A 27,136-nucleotide genomic window follows, 5' to 3' on the forward strand; every position below is an offset into this window, starting at 1 on the left:
TTCCTTAAGAAAGCAAATTTAAAATATTTAAACTTCTGAGTGTCTCAAGATGTATGATATAATGGAAAGCAAGAGGATTAAAATTGATCCTCCATCATTTTCTTATTGATCGTATCTACACGTGAATGATTTTGTCCTGTAATGGCTTACGTGCTGGTTTTTTGACTCTGAACTTAGGTCAGAATTCAGTTAGTTTGTAATGTTTAGAAATCCAGCTCTCCTATTAATCACTGATCTTGTCTGGGCTCAAGGAATTCTATTAACCTCGGGGAATGTATGAAAAAGGGAATTTGGGGTCTCATATCTTTATGCCACAAAACTAGCCCTTCAAGGATGTCCAAAAGTCCGGATCTCTATCTTGCACCTGAGCTCCAAAAATGAGCACTTCTTAGGTTCATGGGAGAAGATGCAGGGTTGTTGTTAACTCCTGTTATGAACTTCCAACCAATTATAGTGTTCCCTGCCTCAGCTTTGTCATTTTGTACTCAGTCTCATGATGCCATCCACTCCATTCTGTTCTTAGTTCTATACTTCTCAAAACCTATAAAAAGGGAACTGACTTGTTTGAGGTCTTTGGCATGAATTGAGGCAAGCCACTGATGCATTTATTGACAAATAGTGTTCCTCTTCTAATAAAAGTTTTCTTGCTCAGAGATCTGCTTCATTTTACCATTTTGTTCAAATTCAGCTGTAACAAAAGAGACTTGACTTGGGCTCAGAGACTAGTCTCTTACCAGCTCCGTTATTAATCAGCAAACATTTATGAAGTATCTTCTATATGTCAAGCAAAGTATTAGGCACTGAAAATATAGAAAGGAAAAATTTAAATGGTTTCTGACCTCAGGAAGCTTGCATTATATTCGGGGAAATAATAATATAAATGTATACTAACATATACATTTCCATAAAATGTATATTAATACAAAGAAATTGGTGAAAGGTTATGCTAAATCACAATGTAGCTTTGGGCAAATCAATTAACTTTCCTAAGTCTCAATTTACTTTTATGTAAACTTAGACTAGGTGACCTCAAATGTACCTTCCAACTATAGCAATGGAATATGTAATGAATATAAGGATTTAAATAAATACATTTCAAAGCCTATAAAATTGAGAAAGATACAGATAAGGAAGAACATCAACTTGCTCACTAAAATCTAGGACATTAAAACTAGGAGACAATTCTTGACCCTTGACTTTTGACTTAAGTAAAGGGAGAACAACTATATTTAGTTGCTAGTCAAAATAGAAAACGTATTGTCTTGAGAAGTATATTTAAGCTGAATATAGAATTAGCTTCAAGAGTAGTTTACACTCATGGATTTATTCACAGACCTATAATGAGTCACTCTGGGGTACACTGCTACTGGCCTTCAGGGCATGGTGGGGAGAAATAAATTCATAGAATATTTTATGCCTGTTTAGGAAGAAATGAATTTAGTTTTTCAGAGTAACTTCTGATTATTCTAATAAAAGTGATTCTTTGATCAATCTTTTATTGGTGAGAATGATTTTCTTTCACCACATAAACCTATCCATTTATGGCTCTTTAATGTATTTCATAAGATGTTAATAATAAAAATAAAGATAATTATTTCATTAGTCTGACACTTGTTCTTGTTCCTTAATCCAATCAGAATGGAATGTCTTTCCCTGAATGACTTTTCTCCTAAGAGTTTTCATCCATATTGCAATTACTTTCTCATGGATTCCATTTCCTAGAGTTAAAAAAATCCAAATAATGAAACCTAGTATGGAGAGAATTCTGCTGAGTTTCATGCTATTTTTGTGAATTGAATTGTTTCAGGCCTGGTGGACCTCAATGAGTAGACTGTAGAATTTGCGATTACACTTCCATAAAGACTATAAGAAGCTTTCATTTTACTATTTCAGCAATTTAAAATGTGGTTGTAAATTTTAATGAAACTGTAATACAAACGGATAAGTTGCTTTGACTCTAGTAGTGTCATAAAATGGATAAGGCATGTAATCACAACATTTTTAAAAATTTAACTTTCCTTTTTACCCTCTCTTAATTTAGAAGAATGAAATCTGTGAATATTAGATTTCACATGGGTAGTGAGAATCAAAATATATCAATTTAGCATGTTTAGTGTTGTGGCATTCTCTTAACCTTGATTATTGATCAATGTTCCTTACAATTATTATTTACATATAATGCATTTTTAAAATCCTACTTTTGTTTTATGTCAAAAACACATTTATTTATGTAATGGCCAAGTCTACCAATGTACTTTTGGTTTTTGTTTTTCATTAGCAATTATTCTTATCTTGGGAACTGTGAAGTGCCCTTCCCTGAATCTTAGTGGGATAACCAGAAGAAGAAGATAGAAGTATCTGGCAGAGAAAGGGGAGGCTCCTGTGTCCTAGTCTCAAAGCAATATCAAGAAGCAAGCTGGGGAGAAGAATTTTTACTTCCAATATGCAAGAGAACCAGTAACCTCTTCTTCTCATTGTCTAGCTCTGTCCCCCAACTCCATTTTAGTAAAACATTAGAGCAAGCACTATTTCCTATGATTTATGGCAGAAAAGTCAAGGGTAACTCTCATGAATAAGGATCCAAGACATAGAAACAAGAATCATTTTTAAAAGGCTTTAATGAAGCTTTTTAAAATATTTATTTTAAAAATTTTAGTGTTGGAATTATTCTAACCAGCTAAGTTGCTTGGTCAGATCATATCTTTATAAGAAAATAAAAAACACAAGTTTGGGCCAGGTTTAAGAATATCACTTACCAACATCAGACATTTCAGGAACAGTGGCTGTGTAGACATCCTTGGTGAACATAGGTTCATTATCATTGATATCATGGATCTTTATGATGAACTCAGACTCTGGTTCTACTGGTCTTCCTGTTCTTCTGTTTATAGCCTGAGCCCTAAGGATATACACAGGCTTTTCTTCCCTGTCTAGTCTCTTGGTGGCCTGGATGTCTCCAGTGTTTTCATTAATTATGAAGAGATCTCCAGCTCCATCTCCTGAAAGGATATATTTAAGTGATCCATCTCCTCTATCTTGGTCTGAATGTAACTGGTATAGAAAGGAAAAAAAAAAAGAAAAAAAAGGTAAAATTAAAAAACTCCCCTCAGGATTATGACATATAATTTGTCAGCACTCATTTATTTTCATCTAAAGCATTCTGGGATATTTCATTTTTGGTAGTTCTTTTCACCCTGTCTTGTAAATTCATGTTACGATGAGACGAGTAAAGTTTCTAATCCTAGAAGAGTTGGATCTGAAAAGGACCACATACATCTCAACTTCCTCACTTTATAGAAAAGGAAAAAAGATACCAAGAAGGTTGAATGGCTTGCTCTGAGTCACAGCTTATCACTAGTATAGCCAGGACTGGAACCTGGTTACTGTGGGTACTTTTCCTTTACTAAAATTATGAGAAAAGAAGGGAGTGGAGGTGACTGATCACTTTGGAAACTGCTCCAGGGCTTCACATCTCTTTTCTCATATTCACTTTAAAAGCTAAATGTCAAACTACAATTTAAATCACTGTAATTCTTTGTTCTAGTTCTAATTTTTTTTGTACTAGTACTTATTGAATTTCTCCTAACTCCAGATCTGGCAGATCTATGACTGCCCTCCTCATTAGCACTGACTTGACTTATGAAGTTTGTATTAAATTCTCATTTTAAAAAATGAGTTAGAATGTAAGCTCCCTCAGACCATGGACAATTTTTTTTTACCTTTGGCTGTCCAGGACAGAGTATGATGCCTGACACATGGCACATAGCACATAGTATATTTAATAAATAGTTGTTAATTGAGAAAAGCAAAAAAAGACAACATACTTATATGTTCTAGTCCTAACCCCAATGGAACAGCTAACCAAATCACACTTGGGGGGCTTTTTGTGACGTCCCAAGGCAACTCTGAAAGTTCAGATTTTCAGACCACTACAGATAGTTTATGGGGCTAAACCCTGATGCAGACTTTCCGAAGGTTCAAGTCCCTGATACTCTCTTCTTTCCTCATGTTTTCATCATAGAAAACACCAAAAGTCCTTCACAGGGCATCCAATAATGTCCAACTAGTCACAAGATGGCTTTTATTTCTAAGATTTTTATTACTTTTTTATGGAGAAGCTTTTAAACTGTTTTTCTTTATTTGTTTATAAGATTTTAGGATATACATACATATGTATATATATTTGTTTAGAAGGATTTTAAACCAGGTGTTTAAATATACCACGCAGGTATAGAGAGGCAGCACATTATTGTTGTGGTGGGCAGTTTTAATAGAAAAGGCTATACTACAAGGACTCATGATGAATCTACCTCCAAATAGAGAACTGATGGCTTCAGTGTAGAATGAGGCATTCTCTCTTTGTTTTTTAAGACTACACATATTTATAGACTTGTAGTGGGCTTTGTTTTTCTTACCTTCTTTTAAAATTTTTTAATTTAATTTTTTAAAAAACCCTTACCTTCCATCTTAGAATGATACTGTGTTAGAATTAATACTACTTCAGAGTCAGAAGAGTGGTAACAGTTAGGCAATGGAGGTTAAGTGACTTGCCCAGGGTCACACTCTACTGAGCTACCCAGCTGCCCCTTTCTTACCTTCTTAATGGGTGATGAGTGAAGGGAAAGGGAAGAGAGAAAATTTACAACTGAATGAAAAAAAGGACAAAAAAAATTTCTGTGCTTAATAAAAGAAAAGGTCATACTGATCTGAGTCTTACCTAAATCTCATCAGTATTTAATTAATAATTAATTGAATAAATGAAATTTATGAGAGGGACATTAGAAGGTAGATTATAATCTCCTTATGTGGTTGCTTTGTATTTTGCTTTCTCTTTGTATCCCCAGTGCCTTCCATGATACTTAAAAAATGCCCATTGAATTGAATCTGCTCCTACTTCACTTTTATTTTATTTAAAAAAAATTCTTGTCTTAGTAACAAATCTAACACAGAAGGGCAAAGGTTAGAAAAATGGGGGTTAAGTGACTTGCCCAGGATCACACAGCTAGGAAGTGTCTCAGGCCAGATTTTACTCAGGTTCTCCCAACTCTAGGCCTGGTGTTCTACCCACTGTACCACCTAGCAGCCTTCTGCCCACTCCCCCTACACTGTTGCCCCAACTCATTTTAATTAGTGAGGAAAGGGAGGGCAAGAAAGCTTATATGATTTGTCCAAGAGCAAACAACAAATTTCTTCAGAGAAAATCGAAAGTGTCTGTGAATTTTCAAACATTGAAGAACTGAAGAAAAATTGAAGGAGGTGAAAGAATTAAATTCTTTTGGCTTGGCCTAAGAAAGAAGAAAAATAGAAAAAATGGGTGGATGGTGCACAGAGGCTAATGTAGGCTTTTGGTAAGGAAAACTTCCTCACTGTCAGAACTATTCAAAAGCAGAATGAGCAGCTCCTAGAAGAAATTTATGGTCTTCAAAAATAAGATGGATGTTGTGTAGGAAAATTTTGGTTGAGTATAAAATTGAAGTTCCCTTTTGAGTTTTAGATATGGCAATTCTGTGGTCTTGGGATCTATCCACCACATCATGCTGCATTATAATAGAAAATGTCAGAAATTAAAGAACCATCAAGTATAGGGTTTCCACTTGAATTTCTCTATGTGGTTGTAAATTTATTAGCTTGTGAGAAAATAAAAGTGTTTTGTTATAAGCAGCTTTTGAAAGCAATCAGGTAGAAACAAATGGAAAAGAAATCTAAAGGAAATTGCATAAAAATGAGAAAAATAAAGAGAATGGTGTAAATAAAGATAAAATAAGGAAATCTTTAAAAATTTGACTATAGGACAGGTGGGTGGCTCAGTAGATTTAGATACGGGAGGACCTGGGTTCAAGTCTGGTCTCAGACCCTTCTCAGCTGTGTGACCCTGGGCAAGTCACTTAACCCCCATTGCCTAGCCCTTTGTACTCTTCTGCCTTGGAACCAATACACAGTATTGATTCCAAGATGGAAGGTAAGGGTTTAAAAAAATGTGACTAAAGAAAAAGAAGTATGGTATTAGTGAAAATGACTATAACTGGAAGTCAAGAATCTTGGATTCTAGTCCCAACTCTGCCATTAGGTAACCTTAATCATGTCTCTTAACCACTCTTGGGCATAAATTTCCTTCTCTTTAAAACGAGGCAATTAGGCCAGATATCATTTCTACTTCTTTGACTCTGGCCAACTTATACCATCACATGTCCTCCCAGAGAACGTATACTTTTTTCCATCACTCTCTAAAGACTGAAAAGAGCATTAAAAAAGCTATTTAAATAATTCAAGAACAAGAACTAGTTTAATATTTCTTGAGTCAAATACACCCTCATTTGTAAATCTTTGTGACAACGTGTTCCTCCCTTATAAATGAATGGTCCTAGTTCATGTACTTGCTTTGAGAACTTGGCTCTGATGACTTTGAAACATACTTTCTACATATAGGTCAAAACACAGTGCATCTTCAGTGGTTAAATCTGATATCAAACCTATTATGTTTTCACTGGGAAAAAACTGGTGTCTGCACATCTGATTTATTTGTTTATATTCAATTATCTATATTTGTCCTTGACCGTATATTTATCATGACCATTGACAAATAATTACAGCACATTTAGTGGCTGAAAACTATGCCTGGTCAAAGGATTTATTCAGATAAAAGTAATCTGAAACTTATTTCTAGCTGTCAAGATAGACCATTTTGATGACTTATAGAATAAACACTTATGACAGCATAAAAGGGAAGAAGAGAAACCAAATAATATGTACTGGGAATATAGTTGAGATCCTGAACTTGATTTATTAATATTTGAAAACTTGTGGAAATCTCATCTTTTTATCCCAATGCTGTCTCACAGTGCAGTCATTTAACCTCATCATTCAAAGCTACAGTCTCTATATACTCCAAAATATAACAGGCTCCAGGAATGCTTTATTTATTTTTATTCTTTTTCCTTCCCCACCTTTAGTTGTCTTACAATGCTGCCCCCTTCTGACATTTTCTTGGGGAAAGACAAGCAATGACAGTTAGTGTGACTTTATAGCGACAACAATGAGACATTAGAGGTTTACTGAATACTTGGATTTTAATTGTTTTTCCCCTTCTGTGATGTCATTTATCATAGCACTGTAAAAGACAGAAGTTAAACAATATAACAAATAAAAGGTTGTAGACTGCCTTAGGCATGCATTTACTAATTTCACTATGATGCTGTTGTTCCATTAAGCTTAATCATCTGGCTTAGTCTAAATGATTCACCATCAAGTAAAAATTAGCCTTGACTCTCAGAATATTGCATCCAAGAACCAGTCACATCTGGTATCTTTTAATACAATACCTGTTGACAGATTATTTTTGAAGGTGCTTTTCTTTAAAAAAATTTTTGTGGGGTTCATTTACTCAAAAGATCATAGGCAAATAGCTTGTAGAAACCTCTTACAGATAAGGAGGATGGGATCCAAAGAGGTTGTGATTTTCCCAGAGTCACACAGGTGGTAAAGGGAAAAGTAGACTTGAACCTAGAACCTCCAACTCAAGAGGCAGTAGTCTTTCCATTCTACCATGTTCTTTTATCCACTCTGCCTTTTCATTTTGTTCCCGATTAATTAGTTGGCAAATATGGCAATGATCATGAACATATAAAATAAGTAGCCAGAGCAGAGCCAATTAGACATTTCACTCCTATTATTTATGTTTTATATCCATACCATCAATAGACTTTTGAATGAAATCCAAAGTTATTATTCTATTCCAATGGGTTCTTAATGACCTTAAAGGCTAGCTAATATGTAATACCTTTCTTATTAATCATGCATCATTGCCTTCTTGGCTTTGTTAGTATTCATAGTAAATGTTTTAAAAATTGAAATGATTATGATTGAAAATGCTAGTGCATAAAAGGTGTTTAATTTGATCATTGAGTATGAATTGTCCGGTATAACATAAAGGGTACTTTGTAAAGAAATTAGCTTTTGTGGTATTTTGCTATATTTTGAAAAGTTGTCTTATGGTTGTTACTTTTCAATGTTTGTGGAAGTTTGTGATTATAATTATTTAGACTACAAAATTACCCTATGAGATGCAGGGATAAATCAAAGAGAAATGATGGGGAGAAATGAAAGCTTGACTTGAGTTGTAATCAGGAAATGAAAACTATATATAGAGTAAGAACTTCTCTGGACTAAAGAGGTTGCTTTTGCTTTTTTATTTAAAATATTTTGTTTTTTTTTTCAGATTACAAGCTGATGCAATTATTAATATTCATTTTCTGACACATTGAAATTCATTTTCTCTCCCTCACTACCACAAAGGCAAGTAATATGTTATAGGTTGTAAATATATTCTCATATAATATATATATTTCTATATTGATCATGTTATGAAACAAGACACATATTGCTTACACTGCCATGAAGGAAATAAAGTGAATAATAATATGTTTCAATTTGCATTTAGACTCTTGTTTTTTCCTTCTTCCTTTCTTGTCATGAGTCCCTTAGAATTGTTCTGGATCCTTGCCTTGTTGATAATAGTTAAGTCATTCATAGTTGATCATCATACATGATTGCTGTTATTGTGTACAACTTTCTCCTGGCTTTCTCACTTAGCTTTGCATCATTTCATATAAGCCTTTCCAGGTGTTTTTTTTGTCCTTATATTATTTATCATTTTTTATGACACAATAGTATTTCATTACAATTATATGCCCTAACTTGTTTAGCAATTGATCGACAACCCTTCAGTCTCCCATTCTTTACCACCACAAAAGAGCTGCTATAAATATTTTTGTACAGGTAGGTTCTTTCCCCCTGTCTTTAATATTTTTGGAATATAGATTTGTAGTAGTATAGCTGGGTCAAACGGTATGAATAGTTTAAGGTCCTTTGAGCATGGTTCCAGATTGTTCCTCAGAATTGTAAAAGGCTGCTTTTTAAGAGAGAAAATATTTTTAATTTAGTCAAATTAATAGGGTCTTAACTGAATCAAACCAGCATAATGTTAATAAGTACAGAAAATACTATAAGGGCTTGCAAAAAGAATGATAGTAGCAGTTGGAATAAAGAAGAAGGATTTTCTTTTTCTGATATCAGATAATATTAAATTCTGAGTGAAGATTTGTTTAAGTGAAAATATATTTTATTAGACACAAGTTTCTGATTAGAAAAAAATTCCCTACTTGATACTTTTAACCAACATTGAAGCAATTTTATTTGTCTTGCCTCCAAAAAGATCTTATTGGGGTGTGCAAAAGCTATCGAAGTAATATACTGATCCAAAGTACTTGAAACTTATATTAACAGAGAATGAGCATGTTATAGATGAAAATTATGTCTATACTTGTCTGAGAAGCAATCTAGATAAGCACAGAGAAATATATCATTAGAAGGTTGATCATTGGGTAACACATTCTGGAAGGTGTCTATAGTCTGAGACTCAGAAAAAATACAAAATGGCTCTTAGTTCTGAGTATCCTCAAATCAATTTATATAGTGATGAGACAGAAAGGTAGAAAAAAGAGGAGGGAATGCTAAGAATAATAGAGTTCTTAGAAGACTAAATTCATTTAACCATTGGTACACTACTGACTTCTAGGCTTTCATCTCCAGCTGCCTAGTGGATATCACCAGCTGTATGTCTCACAGATATCTGAAACTCACATGTCCAAAACTGAACCCATTATTCAACCCTTCTATAAGAGGGAAAGACCAGAATACTCCATTGGCCAACAGCTCAACTTGGGGGAAAGGGAGGAAGGAAGGAAGTGTCACCTTATACTCAATCCCCAAGTGTCTAACAATTTTGGTTCCTCCTTCAAGGCCCCCACTAATACACCCTCAGATCTCCTTTTCCTAACTTCCCTATTATAATCAAGGGTACCACCAACCTCCCATTCACCCTGGCTTGTAGTTTAGGTGTCAACTTCAACTCCTCACTTTCCTCCCCCCACATCCAATCAGTTGTCAAGTCCTATAGTATCTACCTTCATATCTATCATAGACATTCTCTTCTGGCCCCTGAAATTGTCCCTTCTCTGGTGCAGGTACTCATCATGTCACATCTTAACCTTGCCTTCTGGTTAGTCTCTCTATCTCCTCTCTATTCTCTACTCAGATGTCAAAATGATCTTCTTAAAATACAGGTCTGACCATGTCACTCCCTATTCTTTAAACCCCCCAGTGGCTCCCTATTGCCTTTAGGATCAAATATAACATGGTCTGTTTGACTTTTAAAGCATTTCATCACCAGACCCTTTCTTAATTTTCTAGTCTCTTTGCACTGGTATATACTTTGAGATACAGGGACCTTGGTCTCTTCGCTATTCCTCAAACAAGACAATCTATTTCCCAGCTGCATACATTTTCACTGGCTATCTCCAGTGTCTGGAATTCTCTTCCTCCTTATTTTTGTTTCTTGACTTTTTTCAGATCATAGCTAAAGTCCTGCCTTCTTTAAGAAATCTTTCCTGATCCCTCTTAATATCAGTGCCTTCTCACAGAGATTATCTCTTATTTCTTTATTCTGTAACTATCTTGTTTGTACATAATTGTTTGGATATTTTCTTCCCCATTAGACTATCAGTTTCTTGAGAGTAGAGACTTTATTTTGCCTTTTATTTATAATTCAAGAGCTTAGCATAGTGCCTAAATTATAGTAGGTACCTAATTAATGCTTGTTGACTTGATTTAATAATTGACTTTTACCCAATGACCAATGAATTACTATACTAATGGAGGAACTGAACTAGCTTGATATTAGAAAAATAAATAAAATTTCAGCCAAATGGAAGTGTTGTTTGAAAGTTCTTCCCAGGAGTTGAAATAGTTTATTTCATTGTGCATTCCAAAACAAAAGAAAACCTAATTTTAAGGAAACCTTAGGAATCTTGATTTGAAGTGCTCATAGTAGGTATAACCAAATAGATTGTAATAAAGATAAATGAATCATGGACATCAATTAATTATTGGGAATACTAAACAATTAATTATGTCATAAAAAATCAAAATTGACTTTGCTATGACAAACCAGAAACAACTGGTTATAGACATAGGAGATTGTTATAACCAGATATGCAACCAGAACACTCACTAGCTGAGTAAAAGTCAAAATCAATACTAAGTATGAAGAAAGGATACAGCTAAGAAGTCAACATTGTGTGCTGATCAACCAATACATCAAGAAACATGTATTAATGTCTCCTATGCAGGGCATTATGATAAATCTTTGGGAACAAAAGACAAAAATAAAATACTCCTTCATTCAGAGGAAATTATATTTGAATGGAGACACACACACACACACACACACACACATATATATATGTATACATATATGAAGTAGATTCAAAATAATAACCTTAGATGGAAAGGTACTAGAATTGAAGTTAAGGTGTCAGGACTGAACAAGACTAGGAAAGGGAAAGCCTTCATAAAGTGGCACTTTAAGGAAACCAAGAATTCTGAGAGACAGTGATAAGGAGGGAAAACATTCCAGGCTAGTACAATCATGGAGAAAGGAGAAGCAACATATAAAGAACAGAAAGTAGACTAATATGGCTGAACCATTGAGTACATGAGAAGAGTAATATTTAAGAATACTGGAAAGATAGGAAGAGGTCAGGTTGTCAAGAGTTTTAAATGCTAAATGGAAGAGTTTATATTTAATCCTGGAGGCAATAAGAAACCACTGGAGTTTGTTAAGTATGGGACATGCTTTAGGAAAATTGTTTGATAATGGATTGGAGTAGATAGAGATCTAATGCATGAAGAGCAATAAGGAGGTTATTATATAACTCAGATGAGAGGTTATAAATGCCTGAACTAGAATAGTAAATATAAGCAGAGAGAAAGGAACTGACATAACATATGGTGTTGAGATTGAAACAAAAATTATTTGGCAACTGTTAAGCAAATGGGAGCTGTAAAAAAAATGACACCAACATTGTGAACCTAGGTGTCTAGAAGAACGCTTGTCCCCTCCACATAAATAAAGTTGGGAAAGGACCAATTTGTGGGGAATGATCATCAATTCTATTTTAGACATATTGAGTTTGAAATGCGAGGTCCTCAGTTTAGAGGATATTGAAGGGAGACAAGAGAATTGAGAATAGAGGACAAGGCTTAGAAGAAGTGTTTTTAAGAGTAAGATTGAGAATCAATTAGGGAGGATCTGATGTTTGCTTTTTTTTCAATCAGGAATTTAGAGATGAGATAAATAATTGTGTAGTGAATCCAGGAAGTTCCATTTCAGCAGCATGAAAGAAAGAAGTGAAATTTGGTGAGATTAATTCAGTTAAGAATTATCAAGGCACGAGACGGGAGGTCCTAGATTCAAATCTGTCCTCAGACACTTCCCAGCTGTGTGACCCTGGGCAAGTCACATGACCCCCATTGCCTAGCCCTTACCACTCTTCTGCCTTGGAGCCAATACACAGGATTGACTCTAAGAAGGAAGGTAAGGGTTTAAAAAAAAAAAGAATTATCAAGGCATGAGGGGGAGAAAGGACAATAAATCAAGGGATTTGTTAGAGTAATATAAAGTTTCCCCAAAGGGTTGAAATTGGGGATGGAGAAAAATTTAACCAGAGTGGGCTAAAGGAATAGTCACAGAGTAAAGTTCTGATTACCAAAGTTCCAATACAACCTGTTTAAACCAGCTGTTGACTACAATTTTTAAAAAATGGGAATAGATAAAAGGAAACACATTAACTTAGACTTTTACCATTTCTTAGAGACCTTTAACCAATATAAAAATTTGCAAAATGAAGCCAAAAAGTCTACCCTAGGAAACACTGAAAAACATGGTAAACAATGAAAAGAAAATAATAATCTTATTATATGGTGTCCTGGTCAGATGGCAGTTGTATGATTGGGTTCAGTTGTGAGGGCCACATTTTAGAAAAAATGTGGATGAAGTGGAGAACACCCAGAGTAGTGTAATGAGGATGATCAAGGATCTGTATATTATACTATATTGGGATCAGCTGGAAAAATGAGGGAGTGTTTAGATCAAAGAAAGATAAATTGAGAATATGATAGCTATCTTCAAATGCACCAAAAGCTATTTTTATTGGAAAAAGGTATTAGGCTTGTTTTGCCTTGCTCCAAAGGGAAGAATGAGGATCCTAAAAATTGGAGGTATCTCAAAGTGCAGTGGGCTGCTTCAGGAGGTAATGAAGTTCTTTTCATGTGAATTCTCAGAAAAAAAAATAAGGCAGGATCATCACTTCCTGGGGATGTTGCAGAGAGAATTTTCTTTCTTAGGTACTTGTAGAAAATGAGGGGGCCACTGAGTTCTCGTCTAACTCTGAGATTTTATAAGTCTGTGTCTTTTGGAGTAAATCAGCTCAAGGTTAGATTAGGAGTAGCATCCCTTTATGAAGTTGCAAAAATCTGCTGAGGAGAAACATTATTGTAAAATTTGTCATGTGACCCAACTGATATAGTTCACTTAGAGAGTAGTTATAAATGAAATTGAATGATAACAAATAGAGGTGAACTGGGACAGATGTGCCAGGTTCTTGATGGTGATTTATTCTCATAAAAAATGGTGATAGAAATACATTTGGATTCAGCAAAATGCATCTGCTGCTCAGCCTGGTCTCAACTCTCCCAGTTAAATTTAACTTCTAATTTCATCCAATGCTGTTAATTAAAGTCTTGATTCTCACCACCTCTCTTAGCCTCCTTTTTGCTCTGTCTGGAGACTGGATGACAAAATTTCAATTCCTTCTAGCATCTATTTCTTTCTTTCTTTCTTTCTTTCTTTCTTTCTTTCTTTCTTTCTTTCTTTCTTTCTTTCTTTCTTTCTTTCTTTCTTTCTTTCTTTCTTTCTTTCTTTCTTTCTTTCTTTCTTTCTTTCTTTCTTTCTTTCTTTCTTTCTTTCTTTCTTTCTTTCTTTCTTTCTTTCTTTCTTTCTTTCTTTCTTTCTTCAAATAACCCTTACCTAACCTTACAATATGCAGTATTGATTCTAAGGCAGAATTGTAGTAAGGACTGGAAAATGGGGGTTAAGTGACTCTCCCAGGGTCACATAGCTGGAAAGTGTCTGAGGTCAAATTTGAACCTAAGACTTGGACTCTCAATCCACTGAGCCATCCATCTGCCCCCTAGTGCCTTTTGTGATATATAGAGGTTAGAAACTATACTCTTAACTCATTTGATTTTGTCTCTGTTACTTTTGGTTTCAATTGCACAGAACAAGATACCCCCAAGCCAGGCCCACCCTTTCCATCCACTTTCTTGCCTCCTTTTATGTGTTATCATGCATTAGATTGCAAACTCCTTTAGGACAAGGGCTGCCTTTCTTTTTTTTTTTTTTTGTTAATTGTATCCCCAGAACTTGGCACAGTGCCTGGTACATATTATTTAATTACAGCTCATTGAATTGAATTGGATTCTACTGTTTAAGTGTCCAGTGTAAAGTAATAGCACTTAAGAAAATTTTAAGAGATATTCGGTGCACCAATTTTCAAGTTATTCTAAAGGTGAAAAGATTCCAAAAGAATGAAAATGATCACAGTTCTTTAGATAAAAACAGTGTGGGAAAGCTAAAGGGTTAAAGTTATCAACACTGGCTAGTTTATACACTTGCTTTCCTATCTCTATCAAATCTTTGCAAATAATACATGCATTATTCTGCCAGATTTGTTTGGTGGTGTCAATTTTTCTGAAGTAACTTCTTTCCCAAGCCTTTTAAATTTTAATGTAGGAAAAGGTTTACCTGGTAGAGAAAGTGGGAAGGATACTATATATTGTATCTATATAGTAAAGTAAATATATATAAAGGTATCTATACAGTAATGTGAAAACAAAAAAGTATTAATTTAAAATGTGATCTATGTATGAATCAATGGTTTCTTTGATGAAAACATAAAAAAATTACTTTAGAAGATGACTTTGTATGGTACAGCATCTCTTGGATGTCCAAATAATACAAAATGTCCTGGTATCTTTGACATTTATTGTTTTTTGAAAACTGTTTGACTCAAAAGAATAAAATATAATCATAGATGTTCTCCTCAGGCAAACAATATCTGACATGTACTCTAACATGTTATAAGACACTATGACAAAAACTACATTGAGTAATGACATCAAACTCAGCCAAACAAAGAGATTTCAGCACTTCACTAATTTCAGGTATTCACTAATGTCATGGATTTTTACTAAGTCCAAATGAAAAGATTCACAAATTAAGACTAGGTTCTTTAAAAACTCTTGTTTTCAAAAGATATTATACTAATTGCATATGCTATAGTCTTCTCAATGAAATACATGTTGATATATCATGCCTACAAATTGAGAAAAATAATACATGAAATGTTATTATTGGCCAGACTATAATCTATAGGTAAATGGACCCAAAATATGACTTTGACAAGTGCTGCATATGCATAATTCTCTCTGTATAGAATTAAGGAAGGAGAGAGGGACAAAGAAATTGGAGAAGAGAATGAGGAAAATTTTATTGGAGAAGCTGTCCAGTGTGACTCTCCCACAAAAACCTTTCTAGTTAACACCAAATTGGGAAGGCTTCTAGCTCACAGGGTTGACTCTTTGTAGTTAACTTTGGAGAGAATACAAATGAGATTCTCATAGGAAGGCAGGCACATAGGTGCATTAGAAGAAACTATGGAATTTATTAGATTCTCTATCCATTTGAGCATTTGCTATATGGTTATGAATCTGAGAAGATGATAATTTTGGAAAAATCATCATCATAAGTAACCCAAAGGAAAATGGAAAGTATTCATGGTGTAAATAAATAGTCTATGACCAAGTTGCAAACCTGTTCTTACTTTTCATCTTTTCCCATCTACCTCTTATGCAGTTTGTGATAACTGGATAAATATATTAATAAGAAGTGTTGTAGATAGAAAGGAGGCAGACCAGTCATTATCTTAAATTAGAGGTGAGAGATGAAAGAAATGAAGGTATTGTGAAGATCTTTTGTGAAAGATTTATGGAAAGATAGAAACCAAAGTTTCCCAGGATGAGAGGGCATAGGAGGCTTGTGATTAGAACTAGTAGAACATCCATGTATGTAAAATTTCAGTAGGTAATTTAAAAGTCACTCAAGAACAATAATTGAACAAAAATTTCCCAACTACCATAAACAAAGTATCATAGTAGATTTACAGGATACAAAAAAGCAGTAAGTTAGTCCCAGTCTTGAAAAAATGTACATTCTAAAAAGGAAGATGCCATATATGGAGACAAATATATTAAATATGATCTGAGAAATCTGAGAGAGGAGAGATCACTTCTGGGGAAGATGTTTTGGAGGAAGTGGCACCTGAATTGGGCCTTTGGAAAATTGCATGCAAAGAAACAGAAATGGGAAAGAGAAGGATGGAAATGGGAGTGGTGAGTGGTCCAATTTGACCAGGGCTAGGAACAAAGGATGAGGAATAACATGACACATAATGCAATTGGCCTAATCTCTATTGAAGCAATTTTTTTGTGATTTTTGGTTTAGGTTCAGCTCTGAGAACTTGTTTAGCCTGAGTCAATGAAGAGTTTTTGATAGGTAATTAAAAGACTAATCTTAGCACTTGTATAAACAAGAGAGACAGTGGTGTAGATCAGGAGGAAAAATTCCTCATCCAGGAAGTCAGGTAGATTAAAATAAATTAAGACAAAGCAAGCATTTTAGCAGGTTCAGATGATTGGTTAATGTTGGTAAAGGTAATCAAGGCAAAAGAGGGTTCCTAAAGTGCACAAATCAGAGTGGGAGAGTTGTCATCTTTTTAGCACAGTGCCTAGCATCATGCCTTGCATATAGTAAGTGCTTAATAAATTGTTGTTAAACTACACTATTTCTTTAGTTGAGAAACAAGAACAAAAGGAAGCAGCAATCCTAGAAGATTTCCCCTTAGTAGTGAGATCTTCTTACACATACTGGCAGTGCTAGGTGATCATGCCCTTCCATTCTTCCAAACTAATCTGGAGTAACTACCAGCTATAGGGAGACCTGAAAATATAGGATTTTGGGGGGCAACAAGATGACTCAGTGGATTGAGAGACAGGTCTAGAGACAGGGAAGTCCTGGGTTCAAATCTGGCTTCAGATACTTCCTAGCTATGTGACTTGGCAAGTCACTTAACCTCCATTGCCTAGCCCTTACCTCTCTTCTGTTTTGGAACCAAAACACAGTGTTGATTTTAATATGGAAAGTAAGGGTTTAAAAAAAAAGAAAGAAAACCTAAGACTAGAATGACAATGAGGAGACAACATATCAAAATCTATGGGATACAGTCAAAGACGTACTTGGGAAAATTTAAATCTGTGAGTGCCTATATTAACAAAATAGGGAGCAGATCAATGAATTGGGTTTGCAACTTAAAAAAATTAGAAAAAGGACAAATTAAAAATACTAATTTAAAAAACTAAATGGGAAATTCTAAAAATTAAAGGAGAAATTAATAAAAGTAAAAGTAAAAGAACTATTGAACTAATAAATAAGACTAGGAGCTGGTACTTTGAAAAGCCCCCAAATAAAATAATTTACTTGTTAATCTATTTTTTAAAAAAGAAAGAAGTCAATCAAATTAAAAGTATCAAAGATGAAAAGGGTGATTTCATCTTTAATGAAGAAGAAATTAAGGTAATTATTAAGAACTATCCTTCCCAATTATATGGTAATAAATATGACAATCTAGGAGAAATGGGTAAATATTTACAAAAATATAAACTGCCTAGATCAACAAAAGAGGAAATTGAATACTTAGATAATCCTATCTCAGAAAAAGAAATTGAACAAGCCATCAAGGAACTTCCTACCAAAAAAAATCCCCATGGCCAGATGAATTCACAAGTGAACTCTATCAAAAATTTCAAGAACAATTAATCCCAATACTATATAAATTATTTGAAAAAAATAAGCTAAGAAGAAATATTACCAATTTCTTTTTAATGACACAAATATGATACTTATTCCAAAGCCAGGCAGACCAAAAACAGAGAAGGAAAAACAATAGACCAATCTCTTTTATGAACATAGATTCAAAAATATTAAATAAAATACTAGCAATAAAAAGACTTCAGCAAGTTATCACAAGGATTATTCCTTATGAACAGGTGGGATTTATACCAGGAATTCAAGGGTGGCTTAATATTAGGAAAACCATCCACATAATTGCTTATTCAGAGTCATACCTATCAAACTACTAAAAACCTTTTTTATGGAATTAGAAAAAAAATTATCACAAAGTTCATCTGGAAGAACAAAAGATCAAGAATACCAAGGGGGGAAATGAAAAAAAATGTGAAGGATGGGGGCCTAGCACTACCAGATCTTGAACTATATTATAAAGCAGTGGTCATCAGAACAATATGGTACTAGTCAAGAGATAGAAGGGTGAATTAATACTAGGTGTAATACCAGGTGTAAATGACCTCAGCAAGATAATGTTCAATAAACCCAAAGATCTCAGCTTTTGGGACAAGAACTTACTAATTGACAAAAATTGCTGGGAAAATTGGAAAACAGTATGGGGAAAATCAGATCTAGAGCAATATCTCACACTCTATACCAAGATAAATTTAAAATGAGTAAATGACTAAATAAATAAATGAATAAAATCATGAATAAATTAGGTAAACATAGAATAGTATACCCATTAGATCTATGGGAAAGGAAGGATTTAAGACCAGAACATTACAAAATGTAAAATGAATGATTTTGATTAAACTAAATTAAAAAAGGTTTTGTATAAAGAAAACCAATGAAGCCAAATTTAGAAGGAAAGCAACAAACTGGGAAAAAATCTTTATAACAAAACTCTCCAACAAAGATTTAATTTCCTAAGCATATAAGAAACTAAGTCAAATTTTCAAAAAATTAAGCCATTCTCCAATTGAGAAATGATCAAGGTAATTAGTCATCAGATGAAGAAATCAAAAGTATCAATTATTACATGAAAAAGTGTTCTAAATCCCTCCTGATTAGAGAAATGCAAATCAAAACAACACTGAGGTAACACCTCACACCTAGCAGATTGGCCAATACAGCAGCCAAGGAAAATGATAAATGTTGGAGGGGATATGGCAAAATTGGGACACAAAAACACTGATGGTGGAGATGTGAATTGGTCTAACCATTCTGGAGAGCAATTTGGAATTAGGCCCAAAGGGCTTTAAAAGATTGTCTGTCCTTTGATCCAGCTATACCACTGCTGGGTTTGTACCCCAAAGAGATAATGAGGAAAAAGACTTGTTCAAACATATTTATAGCCACGTTCTCTGTCGTGGCAAAAAAATTAGAAAATGAAAGGGTGTCCATTGATTGGGGAATGGCTGAACAAATTGTGGTATCTGATGGTGATGGAATACTATTGTGCTCAAAGGAATGATTAACTGGAGGAATTCCATGTGAAATGGAATGACCTCCAGGAAGTGATGCATAGTGAAAGGAACAGGACCAGAGAATGTTGTACACAGAGACTGATACACTGTGGTATAACTGGAAGTAATGGACTTCTTTACTAGCAACAATGCCATTACCCGGGACAATCCAGAGGAACTTATGAGAAAGAATGCTATTCACATCCATCAAATGTCTTTTGCCAAATATATTACAGGACTATTATTATTATTATTATTATTTGTGGGAGTAGAAATGGAGAAGAAAAACATATAGTTGATCACGTGATTCAAGGGGGATATGATTGAGGGTTTTGATGTTAAAAGATCACCATATTGCAAACCTGAATAATATGGAAATAGGTTTTGAACAATGATACATGAATAATCCAGTGGAATTGCTTATCAGTTCTAGGATGAGGGAGGGAAGAGGGGTGGGAAAAATCATAAATCATGTAACCATGGAAAAAAATTCTAAATAAATAAATAAATTATAACCCATCCCCCCAAAAGAAAGAAAACATAGGATTTTGAACGCCACGCTAAGGATTTTTACTTTATTTTACCAAGCAATGGGGAGCTACAGAAAGATTTTGAGCAAAAGATTGACATAATCACTATATTGTTAAGATTATTTTGTCAGCAGGTAGTAAATAGAAGCTGGAAATCCAGTTAATAGCCTACAACAATAATCCAGGCAGAACATATAACTGCTTTAACCTGGGAAATGGCAGTTAGAATGAGAAAGACAACTGATAGAATATGAGGTAAGAGGGACTGAAGAGTAAAGGCTGACTGAAATTTCAAATAAGATTGCTAAGAAGATAGTAATGCCATGAAACTGAGTGTGAGGTCGAAGTGGTACAGTCAGGTAGAGACATCCGGCAGGTAGTTTGAAATATAGTACTTATTTTTAAAAATTAGCAACAAGAAGAATTCAGTCTGTTTTATGACATTTCTGTATATATGGCTTTCACATTCCTGGGGTTGCCAGACTGTTCAGTGATGCCACAGAATACCTGACACATACTGTCACCTCAGTGGCAGCAACCTGAAGGGTGAGGTAAAATTCTTAGCTGGAAACTGAAAAGCCTAGTTAAGTATTGCCTGAAACCTCAAAATAGTGATAAATGTGTCTGGTAATATCACACTAAGTGAAAAGAAGTGGAGAGAGGTTCATTGTTGGAATAGAAAGTTGGGTCCAGAAGTTACTTTCCTGACTCTCTTAAAGCCTAGGGAAAAGATTCAGCAAAGTTGACATAGGCACTTTTATTTTCCAGAGCTAGATCCCAAGTTGAGTAATCAAAATGGGAAAACTGGTGGAAAGCTACCTTTTCACTGAGGAATAAATCCTGTCATTACAAAGCATGACCATTGGCAAACAAACAAAACAACAAACCCATCCATTTAAACACTCACTCTAAAGCACTGTTTGATGAAGCACTGCAAAAGGAACTTATAATTGTAGATGCAGAGGTGGAAGGCACTTGAGAGGTTATCTAGTCCAACTACTTCATGTGATGAGGCCAATAAAGGGAATAAATTGACTAGGAAAATGGTAGAACTGGAGTTAGATTACAGATCTGACCTCAAAGCCAGCAATGCTTCTACACCACACCGCCTCAAATCTGAAAGTGTAATCACAGACACAATCAAACTTGTAAATGAAAATATATATAAGTAAAAAAGAACACTTAGAAGAGCAATATAATTAAGTTATATTTAATTTGTTATACTTGTCAATATTAAGAGTATATTTTGTTAATTGCATATATTATGTTTACATGTAATATAACATATACAAAAATAATCAGTTATATATTAGACACACACACATATATATAAACAAGAATAAAGAAATAATAGAATGGGACCAATGGGAAATAGAACCCATGGGAGATGTGAATGTAGACATAGTTTAGGAAGCTTTTGCTACCCATGTGACTTACAGAAAAAGGCTTTTTGGAGATGGTAGGATTTTTAAAAAAAAGTTTTAAAATGGGAGATTATGGCCTTGTGATCATATAGGAGAGTAAATTTTATGATATTACTTGGAAGGTCAGAGTCAGGAGTGAGATGACTATTATATTGTATTTTCATATAAATCCAAGATTTAAAATTTTGTTTGAGAAAAAGTTCAGGAAAAGAAGCTTGCTAACTCTTTGAATTCAAAGAATGAACTATTTGGAGAAAGATGCCTGCAAAAACCTACACTGCATAAAGAAGATCCAGAAGGAACTTTTGAGTGCAATTGATTGAACTAAAGTGGGCTGAACATTTATTGTAAATGTACATTTTTATGTCAAAGGGAACTGCTCCCTAATTGGCTTTTTGTCAATGTGCCTAGCAAACTTTGGTTTTGCTTTCTCTCTCTTCTTTTTTCCTCTAATTTCTAACTATTGTAGTTTTCTCCAAGAAGGTGCAATATTGTATACACCTGTGCTTAGAAAATTTTTAGGGGTACAAGATGATTATGTAAAATGATCAATGGGGAGATTAGTCGCCCAATGATCATCAGGGGGGAATGTAAAGCAAACATTAAGTGATGATGTTTAAGGTCAGAAACATCTTTTGTTTTTTCCTTTCAGCTTCCTAAATAAAATGCATGTGAATCAGTGATGTATATAAGTCTGTAAATTATCCTGAAGATGCTAGTTTTATACATTTATCTTCATATATATACACATGTGTATATATACACACATATATATCTTCTTAAAAATTCTTTAATATCTGTCATTTCCATTTGAATTTATATTAAAGGGGGAAAAAAGAACATTTAGTAAAGCTAAGAAACTTGGGTTCTTTTTAACTTTATCTTCAACTCCCTAAGTTACTCTGAAACTCTACTCTCTTATATTTTCAAAGTCATATTGTTATAGAACATCAAAACTGAATTAGTTTTTTCTACCATAGCAGAGACCAAGCAAGTCACTCTGAGACTTCTTTCTCTTAAGTCCTAGGACAGTAATATTTCCATTATACATCTTCTCTTTATTTTTTTAAAAAAACTTTCTTTTATTTTTTCAACTACATGTAGGAATAATTTTTGACAACTGTTTTCTGACATTTTGTAAATTTGATTCTCTTCCTTATTCTCTCCTCCACTCATCCCCAAGGTAGTAAACAGTCTGATATAGGCTATACCAGTGCTTTCATGCAACACATATTCCCCATGATGTAACAGAAGGCACACATCATAGACATAGTAAAAAATTCATGAAGGAAATAAAATGAAAGATAGCATGATTTGATCTGCAGGCAAGAGTCTAACAGTTCCTTCTTTGCCTGTGGATATTATTTTTTATCATGAGTTCCTTGGGGCCTTGTTTTGCTGATAATCATTTAGTTCTTTTCAGTTGATTATCAAACAGTATTTCTATTTCTCTATGTTATGCTACTCTAACAGTTTTCCTGGTTATGCTCACTTCATTGCATCAGTTCATATACATCTTTTTGGGGTTTTCTATACTCATCTGGTTTGTCATTTCTTATGGCACAATAGTATTCCATTACAACATATACCACAACTTGTTTAACCATTATCAGATTGTTGAACATCCCTAACTCCCAGTTTCCAATTCTTTGCCACTAAAAAGAGCACTGCTAAAAATATATGTGGTCTTTCAATGATAGTTAAGTTATATAAGAATAAAAATGGTTAAATCATATTTAATATTTAACTAGAAAATACTAGCTCCCTTCTTAATACTCCTGTAAAACTGTGCAATAGAGTAGAAGACTGCCCTGAGTTGTTGATATCAAATTCTTTGTTCTTATGATATTCTAAATTTCTTGTGTCGCTATCTAAAAAGCCAGATAAGATTTGTGTCATCAAAGTGTTAATGTAGATTTCTATTAGTGAGCACATCAAATGTCTTTTGCCAAGCATATTACAGGACTATTATTATTTGTATCAGCCATCCATAAATTCCTTGTAAGATGCAGGATTACTTAGGTTCACAAATCTGGAGCCAGAAAGAATTGTCACCTGGCACAACTATTTCTTTTTACAACTGAATTCTACAGTGGTTAAAGGACATAGTATTATGCAAAATCACATTGGTTAAGTAAATGTTAGGGACAACATTTGAACCAAGGTTCAAAAAATGAACCTAGGTTCATTTACTTCAAACACAATATTCTTTCATTGTTGAATGAATGCCAGTTACCTTAGTATTTATTACATTTAGCTAGTTTCCTAGAACTTCTTAAATTTTAATTGTGGTTAATCTACTTAACTTCAAATTCTCAAAGTAATCTATTTAATCCATAATAAATATGTGCCAAAGTGTGCCCAAAATGTGATATGGAAATGGAATCTGTCCATTTATTCTCTGGCAAGCACAAGGAAATTTATATTAAGATTATCTAGACACCTCTGTGAATACCAGGTATTCCTCAGAATAAAATCTAAGTTAAATAATGTTTGCATTTCATGTGTCTAAATTCCTATTCCTACTGTATATCTATCTATCTATCTATCTATCTATCTATCTATCTATCTATCTATCTATCTATCTATCTATCTATCCAAGTTGATTCTATAAATAATACTTTATAGAATTTTATGTTAGGCAATAGGATAATGCTGACTAAAGTATATGTAATTCCCCTCTGTCCTTAATTTTTAAAGACAAAGTAATATATGAGAATTTCCTAATCAAACATGGAAGAAATCTAAGTGGAAGGAAAACTAATACAGATTGGTTATGCATTAGTGTAATAGACTTGTTGTAGTAAAACTGTCATATAACTTCAAAATTTTAAGTAAAAATAAATATATATATATTTAATTATTTAAAGGAAGCATTGAATTTAAAAAACCCTGATAGTAAATATTAAAATTCCTTTACAGAGCCAGTAAACAACTCTAAATTTATATCTTTTAAGGCTCTAAGTTTTTTATATGTTGTGATTTCCTATAGTAGAATAAGCCTGAACTAGATATTCTGCAGAGACCTTCTAGTTCTGCAATTCTGTCTTTCAGTTTTCTGGGGAAAAGGCATGAGTAGTTGCAAAAAAGTTTGCCTTTTCCGTACCCTTCAGAAGAACACTAGAATCACCAGAAATAAAACAAAAGCCCCATATAACCTTAAAGAAAATATTTTTAGGGGAAAAAAAAAACCTCAAAGCAAAAGGCAAACAGAAAAACTTTACCACAATGAAGAAACATTATGGGTTAAAAGAAACAGAGACAATAATTCCCAAAGACCAATATACAATAATAACACAAATAGAAGAATGAAAAAAAAAAGCCAGAATTGCTTACAAGCACAATAAAAAGGATAATAAATGCACCAAAGGAATTAAATGAAGAAATAAAATGAACATGTGTCTATCACAAGATGAAGCAAAGAAGGAACTATGTAAGACTTTAGAAATTTTAGGACAAATAATGATGAAATTTGACATTGAGAAAAGTCCATGTAAAATACAAATGAACAATAGACTCAATATGGTAAACACAATTTTACTTGAAAAGACAATAGTGGAAATAACAGAGAAAGCAGAGAAATGAGTGCAAAAATTATATCACTGGAAACAGATTTGGAATTTATGCCAGCAAAAAGTATTAGATCCAGATTTCTAGAAATCTAATAGGAAGCTTATGGATTGAATGTTTGGAGTCAGGAAAACCTGAGTTCAAAAAATGTCTAAAAAAACTAGTTGCTGTGTGACGACGTTTAGGTCTCCTAATCTCTTAAATGGGGAGGAGTGTTGTATTCATTGACCTCTAAGATTCCTTCAAGCTCCAAATCTATGACCTCAAAAAACAAAAACAACAACAACAAAAAACACAATTAGACATATATTACAAAATGAACTACTATCCTATATCAAATTTCTGTGATTTTTCAACTCTATTTTGAATACAGTCAAATTGTGATGAAGTAGCAACTAGGGTTAAAAATGATTAGCTTCCGCAACCAAAGATTTTGACCATAGTGTTATCCTGACTCTTTTTGACCACTTACACTATTACCAGCATCAAAAACTATAATAGAAGATGATTGTAGCAAATGAGTTTGCTTCTGAGAGCAAACAGTATATACTTCATATAATTTATCAATGATTTTGTTGATTATTTATACCCACCTTGCTTTTATGAATATTTAAACTCTGTAAGGAATAGTTAGATTACTGAGTGACTAATTCAGCAATATGTGACATTTTTAAAACCAGTATTCTACCAATCAAATCATAGGGTCTTAGCTTTAGAGACAGAAGGGACCTTAGAGGCCAATCATTCTCTCCTTGCCATATTAAAGATGAGTAAACTGAAGCACAGACTTTAAATTTAACGACTTGCCCAATTTATTGACATCACACAGCAAATAGGTGTTGGAGACAGTATTTGAACTAGGGTTTTCCTCATTACAAGTCCATTGCCCTATCCACTATACCACATTGTTTCTTAAGTAATATGGCAATGAGGCATGAATCGCCATGCTCTCCAAAGACTCATAACTATTGGTGACCTAAAGAATAATAAGATACTTAGTGTCTACAGTAGAATATATTATATTCTCAATAGTATATTCTGGCTTGTGCAGCAGAAGTGAAGGAAAGACATTGTCAAGGAAATTTGAAAAAGCAGAAGGAGGTGGGCCATTCAGATAAGAAGAGGAAGAGGTGGATGGTCAATTGAGTATTTTACTGGGATTTATGTAATATCGTAAAAAGAAAATATTCAGCATATTGAGGATATACTCTATTGAGGATAAGTCAAGGTGCATGGCAAAGATTGTAGAAGATCAGAAGGCATGATTTGGTTGTGGTCTACAGTGGTATCATCTCAGATCATTGTAGCAGCAAAGTCTTTAAGTAACATCTTTAGTCTAAAGCATTGAAAATACATTAGTAAAGGCAATGAATAATACTACAAATTCAATTAGACAGTAATTAATCAACTTTCTAGTATATAAAAGGTATAGAGCTAAGTGCTCTAGATTGATGTAAAGAAAATAGACCTTAGATCTAGCCACAAAATGTTTTCAGTTTATTATGTAGTAGAAAGAACGCAGATCCTAGAATCCAAAGATATAGTACTGAGTCCTATCTCCACTATTTACTACTTGGGTAACTTTGGGCAATTTGTTTAACCTCTCTTAACCTCAATTTCCTAATCTTCAAAATGAAGATAATTTTGTTTTCCCCATGTTCATAGGGATTAAGAAAATATCAATTATGCATGTCAGACCATTTGTTAACATAAAGCATTATACAAAGGTGATTAATTAATATGCAGAGAGGTACACATAATAATATAATTTGGAAATAAATCAATAAGTAAGATAAGAAGAGCTGGGCTATTTCAGAGAGAAAAAGTGACAGATCAGTTCTGACCAGGGCTATTAAATACCAGTTTGAAAACTAGCCTTTAATTTAGAAGCAAGAGGAGGTATATTTGTCTTGGTGAGTAGAGAACTCCTGGGGTTAGTGCATTGACCTTGACCTTGATCTCCTGGCTTCCCTATTGTAAAAATTATAGTTTTGGAGGCTTATTAAAGATCATTAGAAATCAAGGAATAAAGAAGATACAAAATAAAAAACCACGTGCCCATGGCTGGATAGCCATTTTCAAAATCCCCATTCACCATCATCACTGCTGATTCTACATCAAAGCCCACTCCCTTTATCCTCTGTGTATAGGAAGTACTTAATGACAGGAAGTCAGTGTGCTCTAGGAATATGTAGTTCTTTTTTAGGGTAACAGATTTTCAATTATACACTATTGAAGTGCAATTTGCTATCTGAGCTCTTTGAATAATAATATAAAATAATATAA

General features: G+C 33.7%; 1 protein-coding gene across 2 annotated transcripts in view; it reads right to left on the minus strand.

The window, feature by feature from the left end:
• Positions 1–27,136, minus strand: part of CDH6 (cadherin 6) — a 202,152-nt gene that overhangs the window by 56,357 nt on the left and 118,659 nt on the right. For both annotated transcript variants that reach the window (XM_056824260.1, XM_001364806.4), the window contains exon 3: positions 2,757–3,051. In XM_056824260.1, coding sequence (XP_056680238.1) covers positions 2,757–3,051 — 295 coding nt within the window. The remainder of the gene's footprint in view (positions 1–2,756; positions 3,052–27,136) is intronic.

The sequence above is a fragment of the Monodelphis domestica genome, chromosome 3 (genome assembly GCF_027887165.1).
Source record: "Monodelphis domestica isolate mMonDom1 chromosome 3, mMonDom1.pri, whole genome shotgun sequence".
In the NCBI taxonomy this organism is placed as follows: Eukaryota; Metazoa; Chordata; class Mammalia; order Didelphimorphia; family Didelphidae; genus Monodelphis; species Monodelphis domestica.